At 40.2% G+C, this 26,127-nt stretch overlaps 1 protein-coding gene and 1 non-coding gene across 7 annotated transcripts in view; one reads left to right on the plus strand and one right to left on the minus strand.

The window, feature by feature from the left end:
* ATF1 (activating transcription factor 1) overlaps nucleotides 1–26,127 on the minus strand; it is a 64,300-nt gene that overhangs the window by 17,931 nt on the left and 20,242 nt on the right. For 3 of the 6 annotated variants that reach the window (XM_019960578.2, XM_070789121.1, XM_070789120.1), the window contains exons 3-4: nucleotides 5,559–5,678; nucleotides 2,994–3,094 (exon numbers count right to left, since the gene is read on the minus strand). In XM_019960578.2, the coding sequence (XP_019816137.1) occupies nucleotides 2,994–3,094; nucleotides 5,559–5,678 (221 nt within the window). The remainder of the gene's footprint in view (nucleotides 1–2,993; nucleotides 3,095–5,558; nucleotides 5,679–26,127) is intronic. The other 3 variants (XM_019960579.2, XM_070789123.1, XM_070789122.1) reach the window with 1 other exon arrangement.
* On the plus strand, nucleotides 6,105–6,177 carry TRNAG-UCC (transfer RNA glycine (anticodon UCC)). Its single transcript has one exon. It is a non-coding gene; the product is annotated as a tRNA-Gly (tRNA).

Genomic DNA, 26,127 nt, shown 5'->3' on the forward strand with positions numbered 1-26,127 from the left:
CAGGTTCTTTGTATGCCAAGTAATGGACATTTTCAATATTATGACACCTGACTCTTAAATCCTGCAGAGAATTTTTGATATTCTTCTTTTAGCAGGCTATCAACCTGGTTGTGTCTAAGCCACAAGTCCTGATTGGCCTTCTGTGCATTGTAGTTCCAACATCCGTTTCCGTTTTCAAAGACTCTGCAGTGCTCTTCAGATTTGACCCTGTGTGCACCATGTAGTGGCCAGTTTGGAACTTGACCTATGATCTGCCGTATGTATAGTTCAGTTCTCAAAGTCTATGTATGCTAGGAAAGTCCATTTTTATTCTTTACTTGCTAAAAATATGAGTAGGTGCTGAATTTTATTAAGTACTTTTTCTGCATTTGAGTTGATTATATATTGTTTCTTTTGATTCTCACTTATGATGGTTTATTTCCTCGTATGTTTGATTTCTGACTGTAAATCCATATTTGGTTGACTTTTGATAAATTCAGAAAACTTAACTTGGGGAAGCTTTGTTTCAGATGTTCTAGCTTCTTGTAGGGTTCTCAGCTTAATACAAAAATCTTGGGTTCATGGTCCCTTCCTGCAGAAGTAATGGGTATACCTTGGCTTTCATGCTTGCTTGCTTCTGCTTCCCATTCTGGTTTCAGCTAATGTACATGGCTTTATATTTATTGGAGTAGGGTTAGAAGACATTTCTATTATTTCCTATAAATGCACAATTCATTAGTAAGTATTTTATCTAGGAGCTAACTGTTTTGTGCTGAGAGAGCCCTATTTGAAAAGTAAACATTTTACCCATATTCCTTTGGTCATTATGTCTAACAGTCTAAAAGTAATTAATACAAGACTCTGGAAGACCATTCCAGTCTTATATGTTTCTGTCTGGTATATTTTTTACATTTCATTTTAAACTACTCAAATTAATCATTATTAAGTATTATTCTAAAAAGTCAATGGTATCTTAATGTCTTGGTTCACCATTCTTATATTCACATTCCTTTTGTTTCATTTCATTTTATTCTTCCTGACATGTACCCTTTAGTAATTTCTTGTATCAGCTTCAAATGATTTTAACTTCACCATTATTTCTGAGTGATTGTTCAGGTGGATGTGTAATTTCCGGCCAACTGATATGCTCTCTTGTCATTTAAAGATTTTAGTCCATTGTCTTCTAATACTACACTTCAAAAATCTGTTGTCTGTCTAATGGTCACATCTTTTCTCTTTGGAAGCTTTCTTCCAAAGATCTTATTTTTATTGCTTCATAAGATATATCTAGGTGTAAGTTTATATTAATTTATCTGGTTGGGACATTGTTTTCTAAAGCTGAGAAATTCCTTTCATACTGGATTACTCTTTTTTGAAGCCACACAGTATGGCATGTGGGATCTTAGATCCCTGATGAGGGATCAAACCCCCGCCACCTGCATAGAGGCATGGAGTCTTAATCATTAGACCACCAGAGAAGTCCCTGGATTACTTTTTTTTAGTTTCAGATTACGAGCTCCTTTTAGTAGGCTTATTTTTCACATACCCCTTCCCCCAAATTCCAGACAAAATTTCTTCTGTTCATTAACTGTTTATTCAGTAGAGTCTCAATTCCTTAACATGGTAACAAGGTTCTAAGTAACAAGGCTCCTGTTTACCTTTTCTTGCTAAACCAACCCATTCCTCTCTGTACCTTAAATTCCCAGTTCCCAGAACAGGCCAGCTTCTTCGATATCATATAATCCACCTTTATTACCCTGTTTCCTCAGCCTAAGAAGCTCTCTTTCTGCCTCACAAAACCTATTCCTGCTCCTAACTCTCAAAATTTATCAGACTGATAATGAACTAAATCACATATTTTATGAAGTCTTTCCCATTTGTTCCATCAGGCAGGAATGACCCTACACCCTATACAAAATTCTCTTATAAGATCTAAAACCTTATGCATTTGTTTATGTCTTTCAAAAACATTTCATCCTTTTCTGTCTCCCTTTCCTCCTACCCTCTAGTCACCAGGTTTTGTCGATTCTAACACAGAAATGTCTCAGATCCACCCATGTCAAAGATATCCCACTGCTGCTGCTAAGTTGCTTCAGTCGTGTCCGACTCTGCGACCCCATAGACAGCAGCCCACCAGGCTCCTCCGTCCCTGGGATTCTCCAGGCAAGAACACTGGAGTGGGTTGCCATTTCCTTCTCCAATGCATGAAAGTGAAAAGTGAAAGTGAAGTCGCTCAGTCGTGTCTGACTCTTCACAACCCCATGGACTGCAGCCAACCAGGCTCCTCCATCCATGGGCTTTTCCAGGCAAGAGTACTGGAGTGGGGTGACATTGCCTTCTCCGGATATCCCACTACCCTATATGAAATCACCCAGGTTATTTTAAAAGCTTTCTGTGAGTTGTACTACTTCAGCTCTCCATTACTTCAGCAAGTAATTATTAAGCATCCACTTTCAGCTGGTCGTTTTGATAGGTTCTGGAATCACAAAAAATAATGCATAGACCATGCCCATAAATAAACTGGAATTCTAATAGGATGAGATAAAGTACTATAAAAGGAATCAGTTACAGGATGCCACTGAAGAAAGACCTAACCTGGTCTTGGGAAGCTGCAGAGAAATAAACAAAGAATGCTTCCAGGAGGAAATGAGGCCTAGAATGTAGAAGAGTTGTGTTTCACCAAAGGGACACACATAAGGAAGAGACAAAAGCTAGGAGGCTAAGGAAGGGAACACAGAGTAGTTCAATTCTTAAAATCTACAGTCCTTTCAAATTACTATTAAAGTTAACTAAAAGTAAATACAGATATCTAATACTTTGCCAGAAGGTAAGTCTAAATTCCTCCTTAGGACAGCAACAGGGGCCCTTCATAACCTGGCTCAAGCCTATCTCTCTTAACACATGCCTTCTGATACAAACACATGTTCCTTCTTGATGTAATTTGCTTTGTATAACATCATTCAAACTCCTGTGGTTAATATAACACACACAGGATTTGATACATGAGCACTAACCTGTAAGATGGGCGCCGTGCTAGGATCCCGTGGGTTTTCTGTGAGGAGCCTATGCTGTCAGATGAGTCCTGAGACTCCTCACTCTCTGATAAAGATGATACCTGAAAAACAGAACTGGTTTTACTAAGATGAACAAACCAAGTGGGAAAAGAATTAAATTTCATTTTTACTTTCAGAAAAAATGATCTGTCTCCTACCACCCAAATTCATTTGTCATTAAATCTAAGGTCTAAAAGAAGAAAGAAAAAGAAAAAGGAGAAAGTTTATTTCAGGAGTCTAAACTATAGGAACAGGCTCAGAACTAAGATGTCTATCCCCCAAATAAAGCACTACTACTGCACTAGAGTTGTAAATATCAGTCTTGAGACTGATGCACACTACTCAGATTTTTTTTATCATTAATGCTATCTGATTTGGATTTTGGACATGCTTTGAAATGCTACTAGATATCCAACTAATATCTAGTTAATAGATGATGACATTGAGGAGTCTGCTGAATATACAAACCTGTGTCAGGGAAGAGCTCTGGGCTAGAAATATGTATTGGAAGTCAGCTCTCTAGGACAGTCCTTAAAGCCACAAGACTGAGTGAGCTCAGGAAGGAGAGATAGGACAAAACCCAGGGACATTCTTAGCAGTAAGAGGTTGGAAAGAAGGGGAGGAACCAGCAAATGAGGCCAAGAATAAGCCACCAGTGAGGCAGGAGGAATACCAAATGAGTGTGGTGTCCTTGAAAAACTAGCAAAGACGAGTATTAAGGAGAAAAGAATGATCAACCATGTCAAATTCTGCTAGCAGGTGAAATAATATAAGGACCCAGGACAACCATTAGATCTGGCAAAGTGGAGGTCACTGGCAAGGGCAGGTACAAACAAGTGAACTTAAAAATCTGTAATAATTAGCTTTATCTCATTTCATAATTGAATTAGTAAATACATGTAGAGCATTTAGTGCACGGCACAGCACAAGCACACATTAAATGTTAACTGCTATTAATAATAAACCTATTGATTGTTTGTGAAAGCCTCCTTGATATTTAACTTGAGATCTGAAAGGCAAGAGAAGCCAATACTGGAGATGTTGAGGAGAAAGCTTTCAAGCAGAGAAAAAAAGGAAAACCTATTAAAACTAGTTAGCACAATAACCATATGAAAGTTTTAAGTTACATCTTACAATTGAGGAAATAAGAATTTTTAAAACGTATTAAATTTCTCATTTTTCTGAAGCTACATTGTGACACTTCTTTAAAAAAAATAAAACAGGCTTCTAGAAAGGACATAATAAATAAATTCTCTACATTACCTATTGTATACAGAAAGCCTTCCCCTAAACTATTTAGACTTAGATCTTAAATTTCCAAAGAAGCTTGTTTTACACTGTATAATCACCTTCAAAAATGAGTTCAAGTGTACTTATACTTTTTTATATCTTAAATCTTTATCTTTTGATAGAAAAGAAAGAACGGGTCATAATCAGTAATAGTTAATAAATAATCACAGTAACAAACAATACAGTAATAATTAAAGAAGATCAGTCGCTTCTGCTTCCTCAAGCATCACAGATATACCATTTCTAATCTAAATCTTAGCTGTTTTGCCTTTTGTCTGCAGATTTACTCCAAAGCCTCCCAGTGAACTCAAGTAAGAAAATAATTTCTAGAACTAAGACATTACTTATAACTAAGAGGAAGAACCTTACTTCTCACTAGCAAGTAAGAGTAAAATCTTCACATTAAAAACTCAGCAAAACCATGCAGCAATCACCTTTCACAAAGGAAAAAACACATGAAGACGCAGCTCCAGAGCTGACAGCCCTGCCAGGTGCTGTATATACTCAAGAGGGAAAACGAGCTACACAGACACTGTATATACTCGAGGAAAAATGAGTTATGCAGACACCGCATATGCTCAAGAGGGAAATGAGCTACACAGACACTGTATGAGTTATACAGACACTGTATATACTCAAGAGGGAAAATGGGCTACACAGCTTTTCTTCCAAGACAGCTGCTTCTAAAAATGAGAGATGACCAAAGGCATTCTGAGACTCACAGGAGCCAGAAGATAAAATGGGGAGAAAGAGTAAAAAGCAAAGAACCCAGGATGGCTCTTTCCTTCCTATTGTTGCCAGGTGTAAACAGACAGACAGGTATAAGTAAGAACTTTACAATGAGGGAACTCTCTTTTATTTGATCACCATTAAGCATAAAGTAGGTACTTTCTTATTTTGCTAAGACACTCACATCATTACCCTTTCTTCAGAATTCTCTTTTTCGTGAAGGATACCACTAGGATAAAAAGGTGCTTTCCCTTCAGAAAATCTTTCATTTCCTTAAATTCTAAACAATAACTTCTCCCCAAAATTGCCTTCTGTTTTCACTGGGTAGTATATACATGAAACTAGAAGTTCTAAAACTTTTCCATTCACTTCATTTGTTCTATAGTCCAATCTCTAAGACATCATTATCTTGGTCTATAATATTGAAACTATAGCAACTTCAGTTGTCCAGAGACTCCAGGTTCACAAGTGCCCTCTCTCAGCCACTAAGTCTTTTAATTTCTGTACCGTTTGCACGTGTGGTGGGTGAATTACAGAAGACTGAGCTGTCTGGATGACCCCCTGAACCTGTACTTGCTTTCCAGGAAGAGGTACAATTGTCACTGGCGCAGATCCTCTTAATGACATCTAAGAACAAATAAAAATTCAATTAACATAATATAATACCTGTGCATGTAAGAAGCTGAGTTCTTTATACTAAAAAACACATTTTAGAGCTTATTATATATAACCACATCTATTAATCACACATTAGCTATTTTCTGTGTGCAGGGGATTGCACTAGGAGTATAAAATGAACAGAGTAAGAGTTATAATACAAGCAAAAATACAGAAACCAATCTACTGTGGGAGCAAAGATAGAGTGCTCTTTCAGCTGGGTCTTGAAAGATACATAATTTCCTGATGGTATGCATGGGGAATAGGGTTGGAAGATATTTTGGGTGGTGGAACTGATTGTATAAAAACATCATTGTTCTTTAGGACATGTCATTCTGAAGACAGCTGGTTAAAAAACAATTAAGAAATCAAGGGTCAAAAAGTGAGAGAGGGGCTTCCCTGGTAGTCCAGTGGTTAAGACTCTGTGCTTCCACTGCAGAGGACACAGGTTCGATCCCTGGTTGGGGAACTAATATCCCACATGATTTGTGGTGTGGCCAAGAAAAAATTTTAAATTTTTTAAAAAGTGAGAAATACCAACTTTGGGCAGCATCTTTAAAAAAATTTTTTTTCATGATTCAATTTTTTACTTAAAATATTTTATTTCTTTGGAAAGCAGATGGGGATTTATGGAAATACCACAATAAAATACTAAACCAAGAAAAGTCCACCCATCATCTTTCAAGACTCAGCTCAGGTTCTACCTCTTCCAAGAAGCTTTCCCAAAAATTTTCAGATCTCTTGCCTTCCCCTAGACTATACTGGTTCTAATCATTCATCCTGGGCTTAAACACAAAATAAAATTCAAGGCTGCTCCTCAAGTTCTGAAAATCACCTTTGTGACTCTTTTCTGTGTATGCAACAGGTTCCCAATAACAATGCCTTATTCACTTTCATTTAAGGTTCTTTATCCTTTCCCAAAGTTGGATTAAAATTCGTTTCACTATCCCCTGAATGCCTAAAGGTCATAAAATATTGTCTATAAAAATTTATCCAAATTATCAGAAAGGGAGTGTAAAAAAAACACCTTTTAAAATTGCATTCTCCCAAAATAAAATACTTAGGAATAAGCCTGACCAAGGAGATGAAAGACTTATAGGCTGAAACTATAAAACATGAATAAAGGAAACATTAGACAATTGAAAGAAATGGAAAGATAGGCCATGCTCTTGGATTGGGAGAGTTAATATTGTTAAAACACAATAATACCCAAAGCAATCTAAAGATTTAATGCAATCCCTCTCAAATTACCACTGATGTTTTTCACCAAACCAGAACAAATAATCCTAAAATTCATATGGAACCATAAAAGGCCCAGAACTGCCAAAGAAATCCTGAAGAAAAAGAACAAAACATGAGGTATAATCCTCCCAGACTTCAACAATACTACAAAGCTACAGTAATCAAAACAGGCTGGTATTGGCATAAAAACAGACATATAGATAAATGGCTCAGAAAAGAGTGCCCAAAAATAAACCCACACACCTACAGTCAGTCTTCAACACAGGAAACAATATTGTATGAATATTGTATATTCATACAATGGGAGAAGACAGTCTCTTCAGCAAGCAGTGCTGGGAAAGTTGGACAGCTACAACACACCCTCTCACTATATACAAAAATAACACCTGACACCGTAAAACTCCCAGGAGAGAACGTAGGCGGAACATTCTCTGACACAAATAGTACTTATGTTTTCTTAGGTCCGTCTCCCAAGGCAACAGAAATAATAACAAAAACAAAGAAAAGGGACCTAATCAAACTTACAAACTTTTACACAGCAAGGAAACCATAAATAAAACAAAAAGACAATCTACAGAATGGGAGGAAATATTAACAAATGATGTGACCAACAAGGGCTTCATTTTCAAAATTTACAAACAGAGCATACAACTCAACAAACGACCCAATCCCCAAATGGGCAGAAGACCTAAATACACGTTTCTCCAAAGAAGACACACAGACGGCCAACAGGCACATGAAAAGATGCTCAACACTGCTAATTTATTAGAAAAATGCAAATCAAAACTATAGGGAGGGGAATTCCTTGGTGGTCCAGTGGTTAGGACTCCAAGTTTCCACTGAAGTGGGCACAAATTTGATCCCTGATAGGGAACTAAGATGGAGAAGGAAATGGCAACCCACTCCAGTGTTCTTGCCTGGAGAATCCCAGGGACGGGGGAGCCTGGTGGGCTGCCGTCTATGGGGTCGCACAGAGTCGGACATGACTGAATCGACTTAGCAGCAGCAGGGAACTAAGATGGAGAAGGCAATGGCACCCCACTCCAGTACTCTTGCCTGGAAAATCCCATGGACGGAGGAGCCTGGTAGGCTGTAGTCCATGGGGTCGCTAAGAGTCAGACCCGACTGAGCAACTTCACTTGCACTTTCCTACATTGGAGAAGGAAATGGCAACCCACTCCAGTATTCTTGCCTGGAGAATCTCAGGGACGGGGAAGCCTGGTGGGCTGCCGTCTATGGGATCGCACAGAGTCGGACACGACTGAAGTGACTTAGTAGCAGGGAACTAAGATCCTGCACACACACAAAACAATACAATGAGGTACCACCTCACACCAGTCAGAATGGCCATATTTAAAAGTCTACAAATAACAAATGCTGGAGAGGGTGTAGAGAAAAAAAAAAGAACCTTCCTACACTGTTGGTGAGACTGTAAGCTGGTGAAGCAGTGCAGACACTATAGAAAACAGTATGAAATTCCTTGGAAAACTAAAAACAGATTTACCATATGATCCAGCAATCCTACTTCCTGAGCATATATTGGACAAAACCACAATTCAAAAGATACATGCATCCCTACGTTCATGGCAGCACTATACACAATAGGCGAGACATGGAAACAACCGAAACATCCACCAACAGATGAACGGATAAAGAAGATGCAGTATATCTAAACAACGGAGTACTACACAGCCATTAGAAAGAATGAAACAATGCCACTTGCAGCATCATGAATACAACTAGAGATTATCATACTAAGTGAAGTCAGAAAGAAGGATGACACACACCATATGATACCCACTTACATATGGAATTTAAAATACGACACAAATGAACCTACCTATGAAACAGAATCAGAGACAGAGAGAGGAGAGAGTGGTGGTTACCTAGGGGGAGGGTTGAGGGACTGAGTGGAGTGAGAGGTTGGAGTTAGATGTGAGCTTTTATACACAGAATGGGTGAACAACAAGGTCCCACTCAGGTACAGCACAGAGAACTATATTCAATATCCTATGCTACACCATAAGGGAAAAGAATATTTAAAAAAAACATACATACATACACTATTCTTGTCAACATTATTTTCCCTTATGGTTTGGCACAGGATATTGTGTGTGCTCAGTCACTCAGCCGTGTCCAGCTCTTTGCTGTCCAACGGACTGTAGCCCACCAGGCTCCTCTGCCCGTGGAATTTCCCAGGCAAGAATACTGGAGCGGGTTGCCACTTCCTACTCTAGGGGATCTCCCTGACCCAGCAATATCTTGCATCTCCTGCATTGGGAGGTGGATTCTTTACCACTAGTGCCATCTGGAAAGCCCCAGCATAGAATATTGCACATACACTCTGGAGAAGGGAATGGCAATCCACTCCAGTATTCTTGCCTGGAGAATTCCATGGACAGAGAAGCCTGGTGGGCTGTAGTCCACCGGGTCGCAAAGAGTTGGACATGACTGAGCGACTAACACACACACATATATATATGGAGAGAGAGAGAAGAGAGATTATTATTATTGTTATTAGTTGTAACTGAATCACTTTGCTGAACAGCATTAAGTAACAGCATTGCAAATCAATTATATTTCGATTAAAAACATACAGAAACCCCTTTATCCAGGGACTGAAAACTGTAGATTCCCAGCACAAACAACTCCATTCAACCGCCCTCACACACTTTAAGAGACAAGACCAAACTCTAGCACACCTTCTGTCAGCTTAAGGCTGTGTCCCTAGGATGACCCAGAACCTTCAAAAGGTCTCCCTGAGAAAGCTTAATGCTGCCAAAATAATTAACTGCTTGTTCTTGCCAATACCTATGACCTCGCTTTTCTTGGAGCACTTAACCTTAGAAAAACTGCAGCTGTCAATCCTTTCTCTGACCCTTGAAATACAAATCTTTTACAACCCAGAAATGTCTCTCTCAAGGACTTGAAAGTCCTCCCTTTGAAATGTAATCACCGAGAAGGAAAGGGCCCTTGTCTACCAGTCTTTGTGGAAGGATGGGAACCTCAATTTGAGAAGCACCAATTAGCAAGCGGATACAGACGGCTTGATCACACTGACCAACCTCTCCACCTAACATCTTCAATACTTTTCCTTTAGGACACCCCAGCATTTTAAAAGGGACCCAACTTTTCTTTTAGCAGAGTTGAGCTTAATTTATGCTGGAGTTTCTCTTCCCTACTGTATGAATGAATTGTGAAATCTTGCTGCCTTTAACAGGTGTCTAACTGTGTTTTTGTTGACAGTATCCCACTATGGAGATCCAGAAATTAATGAGTAAAAATAAACAGAACTCATGAATCTTAAGAGTCTAGCTCTAGAGGTACCATTACACTCAGAGGTTCCCTTACTTTTCAGATCCTAACTAAAGCCAGTTCAGTTCAGTCACTCAGTCGTGTCCGACTCTCTGTGACCCCATGGACTGCAGGATGCCAGGCTTCCCTGTCCATCACCAACTCCCAGAGTTCACTCAAACTCATGTCCATCGAGTCATTGGTGCCATCCAACCATCTCATCCTCTGTCATCCCCTTCTCCTCCTGCCTTCATCTTTCCCAGCACCAGTCTTTTCCAATGAGTCGATTCTTCGCATCAGGTGGCCAAAGTAATGGAGTTTCAGCTTCAGCATCAGTCCTTCCAATGAATATTCAGACCTGATTTCCTTTAGGATGGACTGGTTGGATCTCCTTGCTGTCCAAGAGCCTCTCAAGAGCCTTCTCCAACACCACAGTTCAAAAGCATCAATTCTTCGGTGCTCAGCTTTCTTTAAGGCCCAACTCTTAAATCCATACATGACTACTGGAAAAACCATAGCTTAGACGGACCTTTGTTGGTACAATAATGTCTCTGCGTTTTATATATGCTGTCTAGGTTGGTCACAGCTTTCCTTCCAAGGAGTAAGCGTCTTTTAATTTCATGTCTGCAGTCAACATCTGCAGTGATTTTGGAGCCCAGAAAACAGTCTCTCACTGTTTCCACTGTTTCCCCATTTATTTGCCATGAAGTGATGGGACCAGATGCCATGATCTTCGTTTTCTGAATTCTGAGTTGTAAGCCACATTTTTCACTCTCCTCTTTCACTTTCATCAAGAGGCTCTTTAGTTCTTCTTCGCTTTTTGCCATGAGGGTGGTGTCACTGGTCTATTTGACGTTATTGATATTTCTCCCAGCAATCATGATTCCAGCTTGTGCTTCATCCAGCCCGGCATTTCGCATGATGTACTCTGCATATAAGTTAAATACGCAGAGTGACAATATACAGCCTTGACATACTCCTTTACCAATTTGGAAGCAAGTCTGTTTTTCCATGTCTGGTTCTAACTGCTGTTTCCTGACCTGCATATAGGCTTCTATGAGGCAGGTCAGGTGGTCTGGTATTCCCATCTCTTTCAGAATTTTCCACAGTTTACTGTGATCCACACAGTCAAAGGCTTTGGCATAGTCAATAAAGCAGAAGTAGATGTTTTTCTGGAACTCTCTTGCTTTTTCAATGATCCAGTGGATGTTGGCAATTTGATCTCTGGTTCCTCTGCCTTTTCTAAATCCAGCTTGAACATCTGGAAGTTCATGGTTCACATAGTGTTGAAGCCTGGCTTGGAGAATTTTGAGCATTACTTTGGTAGTATGTGAGATGAATGCAGTTGTGCAGTAGTTTTAATGTTATTTAGCATTGCCTTTCTTTGGGATTTTGAAAACTGACCTTTTCCAGTCCTGTGGCCACTGCTGAGATTTCCAGATTTTCTGGCATACTGAGTGCAGCACTTTCACAGCATCATCTTTTAGGATTTGAAATAGTTCATCTGGAATTCCATCACCTCCACTAGCTTTGTTCACAGTGATGCTTCCTAAGGCCCACGTGACTTCACATTCCAGGATGTCTGGCTCTAGGTGGCTGATCACACCATCATGATTATCTGGGTCATGAAGATCTTTTTTGTGTAGTTCTTCTGTGTATTCTTGAACCTCTCCTTAGTATCTTCTGCTTCTATTGCTGCCAAGTCGCTTCAGTCGTGTCCGACTCTGTGCGACCCCATAGACGGCAGCCCAACAGGCTCCCCCGTCCCTGGGATTCTCCAGGCAAGAATACTGGAGTGGGCTGCCATTTCCTTCTCCAATGCTTGAAAGTGAAAAGTGAAAGTGAAGTCGCTGAGTCGTGTCTGACTCCTAGCGACCCCATGGACTACAGCCCGCCAGGCTCCTCCATCCATGGGATTTTCCCAGGCAAAAGTACTGGAGTGGGGTGCCATTGCCTTCTCCGTCTGCTTCTATTAGGTCCATACAATTTCTGTCCCTTATTGTGTTCTTTGCATGAAATGTTCCCTTGGTATCTCTAATTTTCTTGAAGAGACCTCTAGTCTTTCCCATTCTATTGTTTTCCTCTATTTCTTTGCACTGATCACTGAGGAAGGCTCTCTTATCTCTCCCTACTATTCTTTGGAACTCTGCATTCAAATGGGTATATCTTTCCTTTTTTCCTTTGCCTTTGGCTTCCCTTCTTTTCTCAGCTATTTGTAAGGCCTCCTCAGACAACCATTTTGCCTTCTTGCATTTCTTTTTCTTGGGGATGGTCTTGATCATTGCCTCTTGTACAATGTCACGAACCTTCGGCCATAGTTCTTCAGGTACTCTATCAGATCTAATCCACTTCCACTGTATAATCGTAAGGGGTTTGATTTAGGTCATACCTGAATGCTCTAGTGGTTTCCCTAATTTCTTCAATTTAAGTCTGAATTTGGCAATAAGGAGTTCATATCTGAGCCACAGTCAGCTCCTGGTCTTGTTTTTGCTGACTGTATAGAGCTTCTCCATCTTTGGCTGCAAAGAATACAGCCAATCTAATTTCGGTATTGACCATCTGGTGTTGTCCACGTGTAGAGTCTTCTGTTGTTGAATAAGGGTGTCTGCTATAATTAGTGCATTCTCTTGGCAAAACTGTTAGCCTTTGACCAGCTTCGTTTTGTACTCCAAGGCCAAATTTACCTGTTACCCCAGGTGCCTCTTGACTTCCTACTTGTGGATTCCAGTCCCCTATAATGAAAAGGACATCTTTTTTGGGTGTTAGTTCTTTTAAAAGGTCTTGTAGGTCTTCATAGAACCGTTCAACTTCAGCTTCTTCAGTGTTACTGGTCGGGGCGTAGGCTTGGATTACTGTGATATTCAATGATTTGCCTTGGAAACAAACAGAGATCATTCTGTCGTTTTTGAGACTGTATCCAAGTACGTGTTTCAGACTCTTGTTGACTATGATGGCTACTCCATTTCTTCTAAGGGATTCTTGCCCACAATAGTAGATGTAACTAACAGCCATATGAGTTAAATTCACCCATTCCAGTCCATTTCAGTTTGCTGATTCCTAAAATGTTGACGTTCACTCTTGCCACTGTTTGTCCACTTCCAATTTGCCTTGATTCATGGACCTAACATTCTAGGTTCCTATGCAATACTGCTCTTTACAGCATCGGACTTTACTTCCATCACCAGTCATATCCACAAGTGGGTGTTGTTTTTGCTTTGGCTCTATCTCTTCATTCTGTCTGGAGTTATTTCTCCACTGATCTCCCACAGCATATTGAGCACCTACTGACCTGGGGAGTTCATCTTTCAGTGTCCTATGTTTTTGCCTGTTCATGCTGGTCATGGGGTTCTCAAGGCAGGAATACTGAAATGCTTTGCCATTCCCTTCTCCAGTGGACGACATTTTGTCAGAATTCTCCATCATGACCCATCCACCATGGGTGGGTGGCCCTACAGGGCATGCATGGCTCATAGTTTCTTTGGGTTAGACAAGGCTTGGTCCATGTGATCAGTTAGGTTAAGTTTTCATTCTGTCTGCCCTTGGATGGGTAAGGATAAGAGGCTTATGGAAACTTCCTGATGGGAGAGATTGCCTGAGGGAGAAACTGGGTCTTGTTCTGATGGGTGGGGCCATGCTCAGTAAATTTAATCCAACTTTCTATTGATGGGCAGGGCTTCGTTCCTTCCCTGTTGTTAGACCTGAGGTGGAGGTAATGAAGATAATGGCGACCTCCTTCAAAAGGTCCAGTGCAGCACTGCTGCACTCAGTGCCCCCGACCCCACAGCAGGTCACTGTCAACCCACACCTCCACCAGAGACTCCTGGACACTCACAGGCAAGTCTGGATCACTCTTGTGGGGTCACTGCTCCTTTCTCCTGGGTCCTGGTGCTCACAAGGTTCTGTTTGTGCCCTTCACGAGTCCATTTCCCCAGTCCTGTGTAAGTTCTGGCAGCTCTATGGTGGGGATGATGGTGACCTTCTCCAAGAGGGCTTATGCCATACCTGCAGCAGGCCCTTGCGGCAGGCCACTGCTGACCTGTACCTTCCCAGGAGACACTCAATCACAGTTCTGGCTCAGTCTCTGTGGGTCCTGGTACACCCAAGGTTTGTTTGAGCCCTCTGAGACTCTCTGGCGACTAAGGGTTTTGAGTCTAAACGCAATTTTGCCCTTCCTACCATCTTGCTGGGGCTTCTGCTTTGTCCTTAGACGTGGGTGATGTGATCCAACATTCTCCAGCAACGGTTATTCAGCAACTCGCTGCTGAACAACTAAAGCCAGTCACTCAAATAATGAGGCAAGCTTGTGAGGGGGATAATTTACATTTCTAAAAGGATAAAAGTAAATCATTCCTCCAGAGTTTCTGGTAATCCTAGTGTTTTGTGCAGGCTGTGGATCTGGCACATTTTAAGGAAAAAAGGCACCAGATTTTGTTTCAGCTAGTAGTCATCACTTTGCCTTACTAATCATTGTTTTAACTTCACAAAATGCCTACTACTCAGAGTCCTAAAGCCTTGTGTCTTCCCACTGCCACTCTCAAACGTGGCCATCTAAATCCTGAGGTCCTTCTTAAAGAAAGAAAAGGAGAGGGAGCTGCTGTTCCCCACTCCCCCCAATTTTAATCTGTGATTGAAACACAGATGATTGCCTCCACCTGTTATTTTTCAGCACTGACAGAGCCTTCTGCAATGATAGAAATGTTATAAATCGGCACTATGCAATATGGTAGTTACTATCAAGCATTTGAAATGTGGCTAGTGTGACTGAGGGATGTTTAATTTTATTTAATTGTAATTTAAATTAAAAATGAAATACCCATTTGTGGCTACCACACTGAACAGTTCTAGACCTTAGAGCTGTAGAACCTACTAGTACACCATGGCACTAACCTCAGAATCTCTCTTGGGAGATGTTAGAAGAAGTAGAAAATGATTTTTTGGAGCTGCTTCGGTTAAACTGAGGAGAAGGCAATGGCACCCCATTTCAGTACTCTTGCCTGGAAACTCCCGTGGACGGAGGAGCCTGGTGGGCTGCAGTCCATGGTGTCGCAAAGAGTTGAACACGAATGAAGTGACTTAGCAGCAGCAGCAGCAGCTGCTTAAACTGGGAACTTCGGGGAACTGATTGCCTGTCACACTACGGTAGCTGGGCTCATTCTTATACAAATAGCTGGGCAAAAAATTAGCATAGTGCTTTTTAGCTCCGTAACTGGGGTTCCCTAAGAGTCTGCCTGCGGTGCAGGAGACCTGGGTTTGATTCCTGGGTTGGGAAGATCCCCTGGAGAAGGGAATGACTACCCAGTCTAGTATTCTTGCCTACAGAATTCCATAGACAGAGGAGACTGGTGGGCTACAGTCATTGGGGTCACAAAGAGTTGGACATGACTGATCAACTAACACTTTCACCTCACTAACTGGGGGGTCCTTGGACCATAAACACTTGGGTGAGGGAGGCTGGAGAGTTAGTGGAATGGTATGGTCAAGAAACCTCTATTTATTAGAGTATGAATCCAAAGTCTTCTAACTCCAGAAACGGCACATCTATTTCTGGAGTCAGACAGATGTAGGCTGATTTTCAGCTAAAGGCTGTCATTTTCAGCTCTGTGACACTGAACAAATTTGTAACCCCCCAAGGGCCTCAGTTCTCCTTTGTAAATAGAATATTACTTTTTCAGAGTTGTAGTGAAGATTAAATAATAAGTAAAAAACAAATGGAATGGGGGAGGTGAAGAGAAAGAGCCTGCATATATATCTCTTACTTGGATCTTGTTTCAAGAAACTGTTAGGGAAAAAAAAAGATTTGTTTGTGTACACACACACAACAAATAACAAGAAAATTTAAATACTGGTTATTTTATGACAATAATAGTAATATTTAGGGGTGATAATAGTAATGTGGTTATGTTTTTAAAGGAGTTCTTCTGTTTGAGATACAGAATAAAACATTGAAGGCTGAAATGCTAACTAGAATTTGCTTCAATATAATCCAGTTGTCGGGGGACCAGAGGGGACAAGGAGCCGTGAGTTTAATAACTGCTGAAACAGGGTGATGGGAACCATAATGGCTCAAACATCTCGTCTTCGGAATGTGTTTGAAATTTTCCATATTAAGTTTTTTGAAAAATACTCAGGGCAACAGTGAACACAATAGTGGCTGATCCTGTGTGGCTCCAGAGCCCAATCCTCTTTGCAAGACATCTTCTTCCTTCTTACCACTGAGTTTTAAAACCTCTCACACTGCATGTTCTCATTTGCTTCCCACATAATAAGTTTATTTGTTTTGCTTTTTCATTTCAAGGAAAAAGAAAGAACAGACTATTCTGACATTTGGAATGATTATTTTTTACTTACTTCAGTATCAACTACGGCAAACCCGTAAGCCCAGGGTATCTGCTCAGTCATTAATGATTGGAGCCATTAATTCAAAATACAAATGAAAAATAAAATGAGTCAAATTTTTACATCTTTTGGTTTATTATTTAAAGATAATTTAACTGTAGTTCTTGTGGTTTAAAAAACATTTTCCCCGTAGTATGCTGTACTTGCCCCAAAGTGTTTCTCTTTCTAGGTCTCTAAAGATTCAAAATGATCTGAGGCTTCCCTGGTGGCTCAGTGGTTAAGAATCCACCTGCCAGCACAGGAGACATGGGTTTGATCCCTGGTCCAGGAAGATCCCACATACTGCGGAGCAACTAAGTCGGTGCACCACAACTATTAAGCCTGCAGTCCAGAGCCTGGAATTGTAACTACTGAAGCCTTTGCACCCTACGGCCCGTGCTCCACAAGTGAAGCCATCGCAAAGAGAAGCCTGCACACTGCAACGAGAGAGCAGCTCCCACTAGTCGCAGCTAGGGAAACACACGTGCAGCAACGAAGACCCAGCACGGCCAAAAATAAATACACTTTAAAACAAGATTGGGCAGAGAGGATTCATACATGGTAAACTGACCAAAGTAAAGAATTCATACTCAAATTACAAACAAAATAAATTCATACTCAGAAGTATGCTTTCAGGAAAATGCCAAACTCAAGTATCTCCTATACAATTCTTATTTTTCTTTAAGTACATATCCTTTTGTACACTCAAGTGTACTTAAAAAGAAAACCTTATTTCACTACGATAAACAGAAACTAGTATCATTTGCTGTAACTATATGGTAACTATAAAAATAATGAAAACAACGCTGCTATTAAATATATTTTGAACTTAAAAACAGCATACAATCTTAGATGTTTCATACTTAATGCTTCTCTGTCCTCTGCTTCTTATATTCTAAAGACTCAAGATTCTAAATCACCAAGCCAAAACCGGAAATACAGTAAGAACAAGTAAAAGAGTAAATAAAACCACCTATCAAGGCGGACTTGAACTGCTCTCAAAGGAGAGGGGAACATTAAGAAGCCAGGGTTTTCTCTAGGTAAAGATAAGAAGGACCACATCATCAGGGTAAGGTAATAAAAGGAACATTCCATAGGTATGGAGGAGGGAAGGGGTAAAGAAAATGTTACTAGTTCTCCAGTAGAACCCAAATTAACATGACCTAGACGGTACAAAAAAAGAAAAGAAGAGCCTGAAACTCTAGAGGTGATTCCCCAGGCACCTGGCAATAGTAAATATTTTTTGGAGAAAAACTCTCATCCTTTGCCACAAAAAATGTCCACAGTTTCTCAAGATTAATAGACAGTAAAGAAAAAATAACCACAAGGTAGGAGGAACAAGATGCAAAAACTACAACAGACAGCACAATCAGACCCAAATGATTTTAAATAATGACAGTATCAAAGATTATAAAACAATTACGCTATGTTTAAGTAAACGGTAGGCTATATTTCAAGAAAAGCTTGAAAATATCTTCAGTAAACACAAAACTATAGTAGATTTGAAAAAGAACCAAACATTTTCTAAAAACGAAGATATTCTTGAAATTTTAAAAATCACTGTTCAGATACACCAAATAAAGCTAAAGTGAAACTTAGTGAGTGGGATTATAGGTATGACGAAATTATCTGAACTGCAATATGGACAGACAAACAGATGGAAAATGAGAGGTTGAGTGAGAAGGACAAAGAAGAGGATAGACAAATGGCTAAAAGTAGTCTTAGAACAGACCCCAATCCATAGACTCAAAAACCCTGGTAACTCCCATGGGGAATAAATAAGAATTCTACACCGAAACACAATATAAGGGAACCTGCAAAACAACTAAAGGTAAAGAAAAGACTATAAAAGTACCTGAAAGAAAAAAAAAGTTTATATTTAAAACAGCAATAGTCATATCTTAATCTGACTTCTCAAAAGCAACAATGGAAGACAGAAGCCAACAGACTGCTATTTTAAACATGCTAAAAAATAACCTAGAATTCTACGTTCAGGCAAAGTACCTTTTAAAAATGAAAACGAAAGAGGTACTTTCAAGAAACAAAAACTGAGCAGCAGACTTACACCAAAGTAAATTCTAAAGCAGTGGTTCTCAACCAGGAATGATTTTGCCCCTCAACGACATCTGACAGCATGTGGGGACATTTGGGATGTCAGAACTGGGTGGAGGGGTTGGTACTGACATCTAGTGGGCAGAGATGCGGGTGCTGCTAAATGTCCCACAATGCACAGTCCCCCACAACAAAGAACTGTCCAGCCCCAAATGTCCATAGTCCTGAGGCTTTTCTAAAGCAGATACTTAAAAGTCATCTCAAGTGGAAGCTGTGACATGTAAGAAGGAATGAGGAGCAAAAAAAGTGATAAATATATGGGAATAAAATGATGAATACATAAAATAATTATGTTTTATGTGACTAAAAGAAAGTAAGACAATAAATGGGAAATAAATATTCTGAAGTTACTGGACTATCTGAGAGGAAAAGTATTAATTAACTTTGGGCTTTACTAAGTAGGCATGCTGTAATTAAGAAAAATCACTAATAAACTAGTAGTGAGTTTATGTATAGTTCAAATTAATAAAAGTCATGGCAGGATGGAATGAGAACAATTAACTCAAAAGAAGACAAGAAAGGAGAGAAAAAGAAACATGGAGCCTGTGGGTCGAAAAGTACAAAATAAGATAGTAGAATAAATACGTATCAGTAATTATGTCAACTGTACATGGATCAAAGCTCTGTTAAAAGTCTAGGAGGGACTTCCCTGGTGGTCCAGTGGTAAAGAACCTGCCTGCTAATGCAGGAGACACAGCTTCAATCCCCAGCCTGGGAAGATTCCACATGCCCATGTGCCACAACTTCTGAGCCTGCCAGCCGCAACTACTGAGCCCACAAGCCCTAGAGCCTGTGATGCACAAAGAGAAGCCACTGCAACGAGAAGCCCACGCACCACAATGCAGACCCAGTGCAGCCAAAACTAACTAAATAAAAGATTTTCAGTCTAAGACTACAATGGAATACTGCTGCTGCTGCTAAGTCGCTTCAGTCGTGTCCGACTCTGTGCGACCCCACAGATGGCAGCCTACCAGGCTGCCCCGTCCCTGGGATTCTCCAGGCAAGAACACTGGAGTGGGTTGCCATTTCCTCCTCCAATGCATGAAAGTGAAAAGTGAAAGTGAAGTAGCTCAGTCCTGTCCGACTCTTAGCCACCCCATGGACTGCAGCCTACCAGGCTCCTCCGTCCATGGGATTTTCCAGGCAGGAGTACTGGAGTGGGGTGCCATCGCCTTCTCCTCAATGGAATGCTATTCAGTCATAAAAAGACTGGACTCTTGTCAGCTGGGACAACATGAATAGATCTTGAGGGCATTATGTTAAGTGAAATAAGTCAGATACAGAAAGACAAAAACCACATGACCTCACTTACATGTGGAATAAAAACACCACCACCATCAAGCTCACAGAGAAAGACTGGTGTCTGCCAGAGGCAGGGAGTGAGCAAAATGGGTAAAGGGGGTCAAAAGATACAAACTTCCAGTTAAAATACAGCTTAGTCACAGGAAGGCAGTTTACCACATGATGACTATAGTTAATAATACTGTATTGCCTATTTTAAAATTGCTGAGAGAATAAAACTTAAAACTCCTCAGCACAAGGAAAAGAATTTTTGAAACTGTACAGTAAGGGATGGTAATTGGACATACTGTAGAAAAAATTACTCACCTAGTCACGGGCAGTAGCCAAGATGAGCTACCCCACGTCTGAGGTCAGGGGCTGCGGCCTAGAGGAGCTACCCCACGTCCAAAGAGCAGCGGCTGCGCAGGAGCAGGAGGGCCAACAAGAGCTACTCCACGTTCAAGGTCAGGAGGGGTGGCCATAAGGAGATACCCCTTGTCCGAGGTAAGGAGAAGCAGCTGCACTTTGATGAAGCAGCTGTGAAGAGATACCCCATGTCCAAGGTAGGAGAAACCCAAGAAAGATGGTAGGTGTTCCGAGAGGGCATCAGAGGGCAGACACACTGCAACCATAATCACAGAAAACTAGTCAATCTAATCACACGGACCACAGCCTTGTCTAACTCAATGAAACTAAGCTATGCCATGTGGGGCCACCCAAAACGGGCGGGTCATGGTGGAGAGGTCTGACAGAATGTGGTCCACTGGAGAAGGGGATGGCAAACCACTTCAGTGTTCTTGCCTTGAGAACCCCATGAACAGTATGAAAAGGCAAAGTGATAGGATGCTGAAAGGGGAACTCCTCGGGTCAGTAGGTACCCAATATGCTACTGGAGATCAGTGGAGAAATAACTCCAGAAAGAATGAAGGGATGGAGCCAAAGCAAAAACAACATCCAGTTGTGGATGGGACTGGTGATAGAAGCAAGGTCCAATGCTGTAAAGAGCAATATTGCATAGGAACCTGGAATGTCAGGTCCATGAATCAAGGCAAATTGGAAGTGGTCAAACAGGAGATGGCAAGAGTGAACGTCCACATTCTAGGAATCGGTGAACTAAAATGGACTGGAATGGGTGAATTTAACTCAGATGACCATTATATCTACTACTCTGGGCAGGAATCCCTTAGAAGAAATGGAGTAACCATCATGGTCAACAAAAGAGTCCGAAATGCAGTACTTGGATGCAATCTCAAAAACGACAGAATGATCTGTTCGTTTCCAAGGCAAACCATTCAGTATCACAGTAATCCAAATCTATGCCCCATCCAGTAACGCTGAAGACGCTTAAGTTGAATGGTTCTATGATGACCTACAAGACCTTTTAAAAGAACTAACACCCAAAAAAGATGTCCTTTTCATTATAGGGGACTGGAATGCAAAAGTAGGAAGTCAAGAAACACCTGGACAAGCAAATTTGGCCTTGGAATACGGAATGAAGCAGGGCAAAGGCTAACAGAGTTTTGCCAAGAAAATGCACTGGTCATAGCAAACACCCTCTCCCAACAACACAAGAGAAGACTCTACACATGGATATCACCAGATGATCAACACCGAAATCAGACTGATTATATTCTTTGCAGCCAAAGATGGAGAAGCTCTACACAGCCAGCAAAAACAAGACTGGGAGCTGACTGTGGTTCAGATCATGAACTCCTAAATTGAAGAAAGTAAGGAAACCACTAGACCATTCAGGTTTGACCTAAATCAAATCCCTTATGATTATACAGTGGAAGTGAGAAATAGATTTAAGGGACTAGATCTGATAGAGTGCCTGATGAACTATGGACGGAGGTTCGTGACATTGTACAGGAGACAGGGATCAAGACCATCCCCATGGAAAAGAAATGCAAAAAGGCAAAATGGCTGTCTGGGGAGGCCTTACAAATAGCTGTGAAGAGAAGAGAAGTGAAAAGCAAAGGAGAAAAGGAAAGATATAAGCATATGAATGCAGAGTTCCAAAGAATAGCAAGGAGAGATAAGAAAGCCTTCCCCAGCGATCAATGCAAAGAAATAGAGGAAAACAACAGAATGGGAAAGACAAGAGATCTCCTCAAGAAAATTAGAGATACCAAGGGGACATTTCATGCAAAGATGGGCTCAATAAAGGACAGAAATGGTATGGACCTAACAGAAGCAGAAGATATTAAGAAGAGATGGCAAGAATACACAAGAACTGTACAAAAAAGATCTTCACGACCCAGATAATCACGATGGTGTGATCACTCACCTAGAGCCAGACATCCTGGAATGTGAAGTCAAGTGGGCCTTAGGAAGCATCACTACGAACAAAGCTAGTGGAGGTGATGGAATTCCAGTGGAGCTATTTCAAATCCTGAAAGATGATGCTGTGAAAGTGCTGCACTCAATATGCCAGCAAATTTGGAAAACTCAAAGTGGCCACAGGACTGGAAAAGGTCAGTTTTCATTCCAATCCCAAAGAAAGGCAATGCCAAAGAATGCTCAAACGACCGCACAATTGCACTCATCTCACACGCTAGTAAAGTAATGCTCAAAATTCTCCAAGCCAGGCTTCAGCAATACGTGAACCGTGAACTTCCTGATGTTCAAGCTGGTTTTAGAAAAAGCAGAGGAACCAGAGATCAAATTGCCAACATCCGCTGGATCATATAAAAAGCACGAGAGTTCCAGAAAAACATCTATTTCTGCTTTATTGACTATGCCAAAGCCTTTGACTGTGTGGATCACAATAAACTGTGGAAAATTCTTCAAGAGATGGGAATATGAGACCACCTGACCTGCCTCTTGAGAAACCTGTATGCAGGTCAGGAAGCAACAGTTAAAACTGGAGATGGAACAATAGACTGGTTCCAAATAGGAAAAGGAGTACATCAAGGCTGTATATTGTCACCCAGCTTATCTAACTTATATGCAGAATACATCATGAGAAATGCTGAGCTGGAGGAAGCACAAGCTGGAATCAAGACTGCTGGGAGAAATATCAATAACCTTAGATATGCAGATGACACCACCCTTATGGCAGAAAGTGAAGAGAACTAAAAAGCGTATTGATGAAAGTGAAAGAGGAGAGTGAAAACGTTGGCTTAAAGCTCAACATTCAGAAAACGAAGATCATGGCATCTGGTCCCATCAGTTCATGGGAAATAGATGGGGAAACAGCAAAGCCCAAATATTTCTGGGCTCCAAAAATCACTGCAGATGGTGACTGCAGTCATCAAATTAAAAGATGCTTACTCCTTGGAAGGAAAGTTACGATCAACCTAGATAGCATATTCAAAAGCAGAGACATTACTTTGCCAACATAGGTCCGTCTAGTCAAGGCTATGGTTTTTCCAGTGGTCATGTATGGATGTGAGAGTTGGACTGTGAAGAAAGTTGAGCGCCAAAGAATTGATGTTTTTGAACTGTGGTGTTGGAGAAGACTCTTGAGAGTCCCTTGAACTTCAAGGAGATCCAACCAGTCCATTCTGAAGGAGATCAGTCCTGGGTGTTCATTGGAAGGACTGATGCTAAAGCTGAAACTCCAGTACTTTGGCCACCTCATGCAAAGAGCTGTCTCATTGGAAAAGACTCTGATGTTGGGAGGGATTGGGGGCAGGAGGAGAAGGGGACGACAGAGGATGAGATGGCTGGATGGCATCACCGACTCGATGGACATGAGTTTGAGTGAACTCCCGGAGTCGGTGATGGACAGGGAGGCCTGGCGTGCTGCTATTCATGGGGTTGCAAAGAGTCAGACACGACTGAGCGACTGAACTGAAATGAATTGAATATAACTAAATATCTGCATACCAACCCGTATGCAGCAGATATGTACAAGCGTATTCATTAAGTGTAATTTATAATACCTAAAAACTGAGGGGGAAAACGTCTAGGAGAGATCTTTTTTTTTTTTTAATCCAGTTATATAGCATTAACAAGAGATACACCTAAAACCTAACTTAAAGACACAGAAAGACTGAAAGTAGAGATGCAGGAAAAAAGATTGCCATTAAGATACTAAAATTAGTATCAAATCAGAATTTAAGGTCAAAGTTTTTTCTAGAAATAAAGACACAAAAGGGGTAATTCTCCAGGAATATACTTTTAAAATCTACATTCATTTAAAACAGCCTCACAGCACACTTTCAATCACAATATACAACTACAATGGAAGATTAAATGCAGTGCTCTCAAATCAAAGAATCAACAAAAAGTGATAAAGCCATACAAGGTTTAACAACACAACCTAAGCTGACCTAATAAATATAGAACTCTGCATTCAAATGCAGAATATACCTTCTTTTCAAAAGCACACTAAACATTTTTGAAAGCTTACCATGGATTATGTGATAGCAAAGTTTACTGCAAATTAGTTTTGGAATTATTAATTTTGTGACCAAAATTGAGTTCTATTACTTCATTAGAAGATATATCAAGAAACCACAGAATTGCTTCTCAAGAAAAAAACAGGTAATTCCCTGGTGGTCTGATGATTAGGACTCAGCACTTTCACTGCCAAGGCCTGGGTTCAATCCCTGATAGGGGAACTAAGATCTCACAAGCCAAAACACGTAGCTACCAAAAAAAAAAAAAGGGTACTCCAAATTATATCATTACTTAGCAAAATGCACTCAACATGAAAGTTCTGAAATACAAACTCAGTTTTGTTTTGTTTTTGTCTGTGCTACACACACAAAAAGGCTGTTATCTTAGTTTCCTGACCAGGGACTGAACCTGTGCCCCTGACAGTGGAAGCAAGGCATCCTAACTACTGAATCGCCAGGGAATTCTCTGAAACTCAGTATTTTTTTTTTTTTTTAATGAATTCAACAAAGTTGGAGTCTTAATAACCCTAAGGACAGAAATTTGCTGGTCACCGTTCCTCTAAATAGTTGTGTATGATATAATGTACTGAGTTTTCTTCTAAGGTGTAATTGTTGTTCTTAGTCCTCTTACTACAAAAACCTCTTTTCATCAACAGAAAATGCTACTGTGTGTACTCATATTTCCTTTGAAAAAGCTCACATATACTCAAGACCTCTTGGTCTTTTCATCAACAGGAAATGCTATTTGTGTGTACTCATATTTTTCATCAACAGAAAATGCTATTGTGTGTACTCAGATTTCCTTTGAAAAAGCTACTCATATTTCCTTTGAAAATGCTACTTTTCATCAACAGAAAATGCTATTGTGTATACTCAGATTTCCTTTGAAAAAGCTCACATATACTCAAGACCTCTTGGGTTTCCAACATTTGGACATCTTCAGTGACCTCACCAAGTCTACCTTAACACATTACAATAACTATTTTGCTACTACTATACTTCAGATATAAATCAGAACATTTTGTTCTGATAGAATGTTCTATTCTGAGGAACATTAATTTCTTACCATAGACTGTTAAGTGAGACTTCTCATGTTAAAGTCCCTCCATATATACTGATTAACTTAAATTATGAACCTTTGGTCTATTAGTTCAGTCATATTACTTTATATAATTTTGGACTATAATCCAACAGTTCATTAGGCCAAGTCCAGAGTATTAACACTATAAACAGTTGTTATGATAAAATGATGTATCTAAATTATCCGAAAATGTCTACTATAGGTAAAATTTTATTTTAGCATATTTGTAACTTATATCTACTCTCACATCCCACTGAAGAAATTAGCTATTCTTTACACATTTTCTAATACTTTTTGAAGCTAAGAGTAATCCCCTTATAACAAAATCTTATTTTACACTGTGCAAAATGAATGGGTAGATGATGAGAAAATCTGAGCTGTTCATAACTCTTAATCTGCTTTCAAAATGAAAGAATACAAGTGAACCAGTTTCTTATACACAGATAAAAATTTTAAAAAAAAGACTAGACTTAAGTGCAAGATCTGAAACCATAAAACTTCTACAGGGAAAGAGACAGTAGACGTTGGACACTGGTCTTAGTAATATTTTTCTGAATCTGCTTCCTCAGACAAGGGCAACAAAAAGCAAAAATAAACAAATGGTACTACATCAAGCTTAAATACTTTTAGCACAGTGAAAGATAATCTCAACAACAAAAAAAGGCAACCTACTAAATGGGAGGAGATA

This window comes from Bos indicus, chromosome 5 (genome assembly GCF_029378745.1).
Source record: "Bos indicus isolate NIAB-ARS_2022 breed Sahiwal x Tharparkar chromosome 5, NIAB-ARS_B.indTharparkar_mat_pri_1.0, whole genome shotgun sequence".
In the NCBI taxonomy this organism is placed as follows: domain Eukaryota; kingdom Metazoa; phylum Chordata; class Mammalia; order Artiodactyla; family Bovidae; genus Bos; species Bos indicus.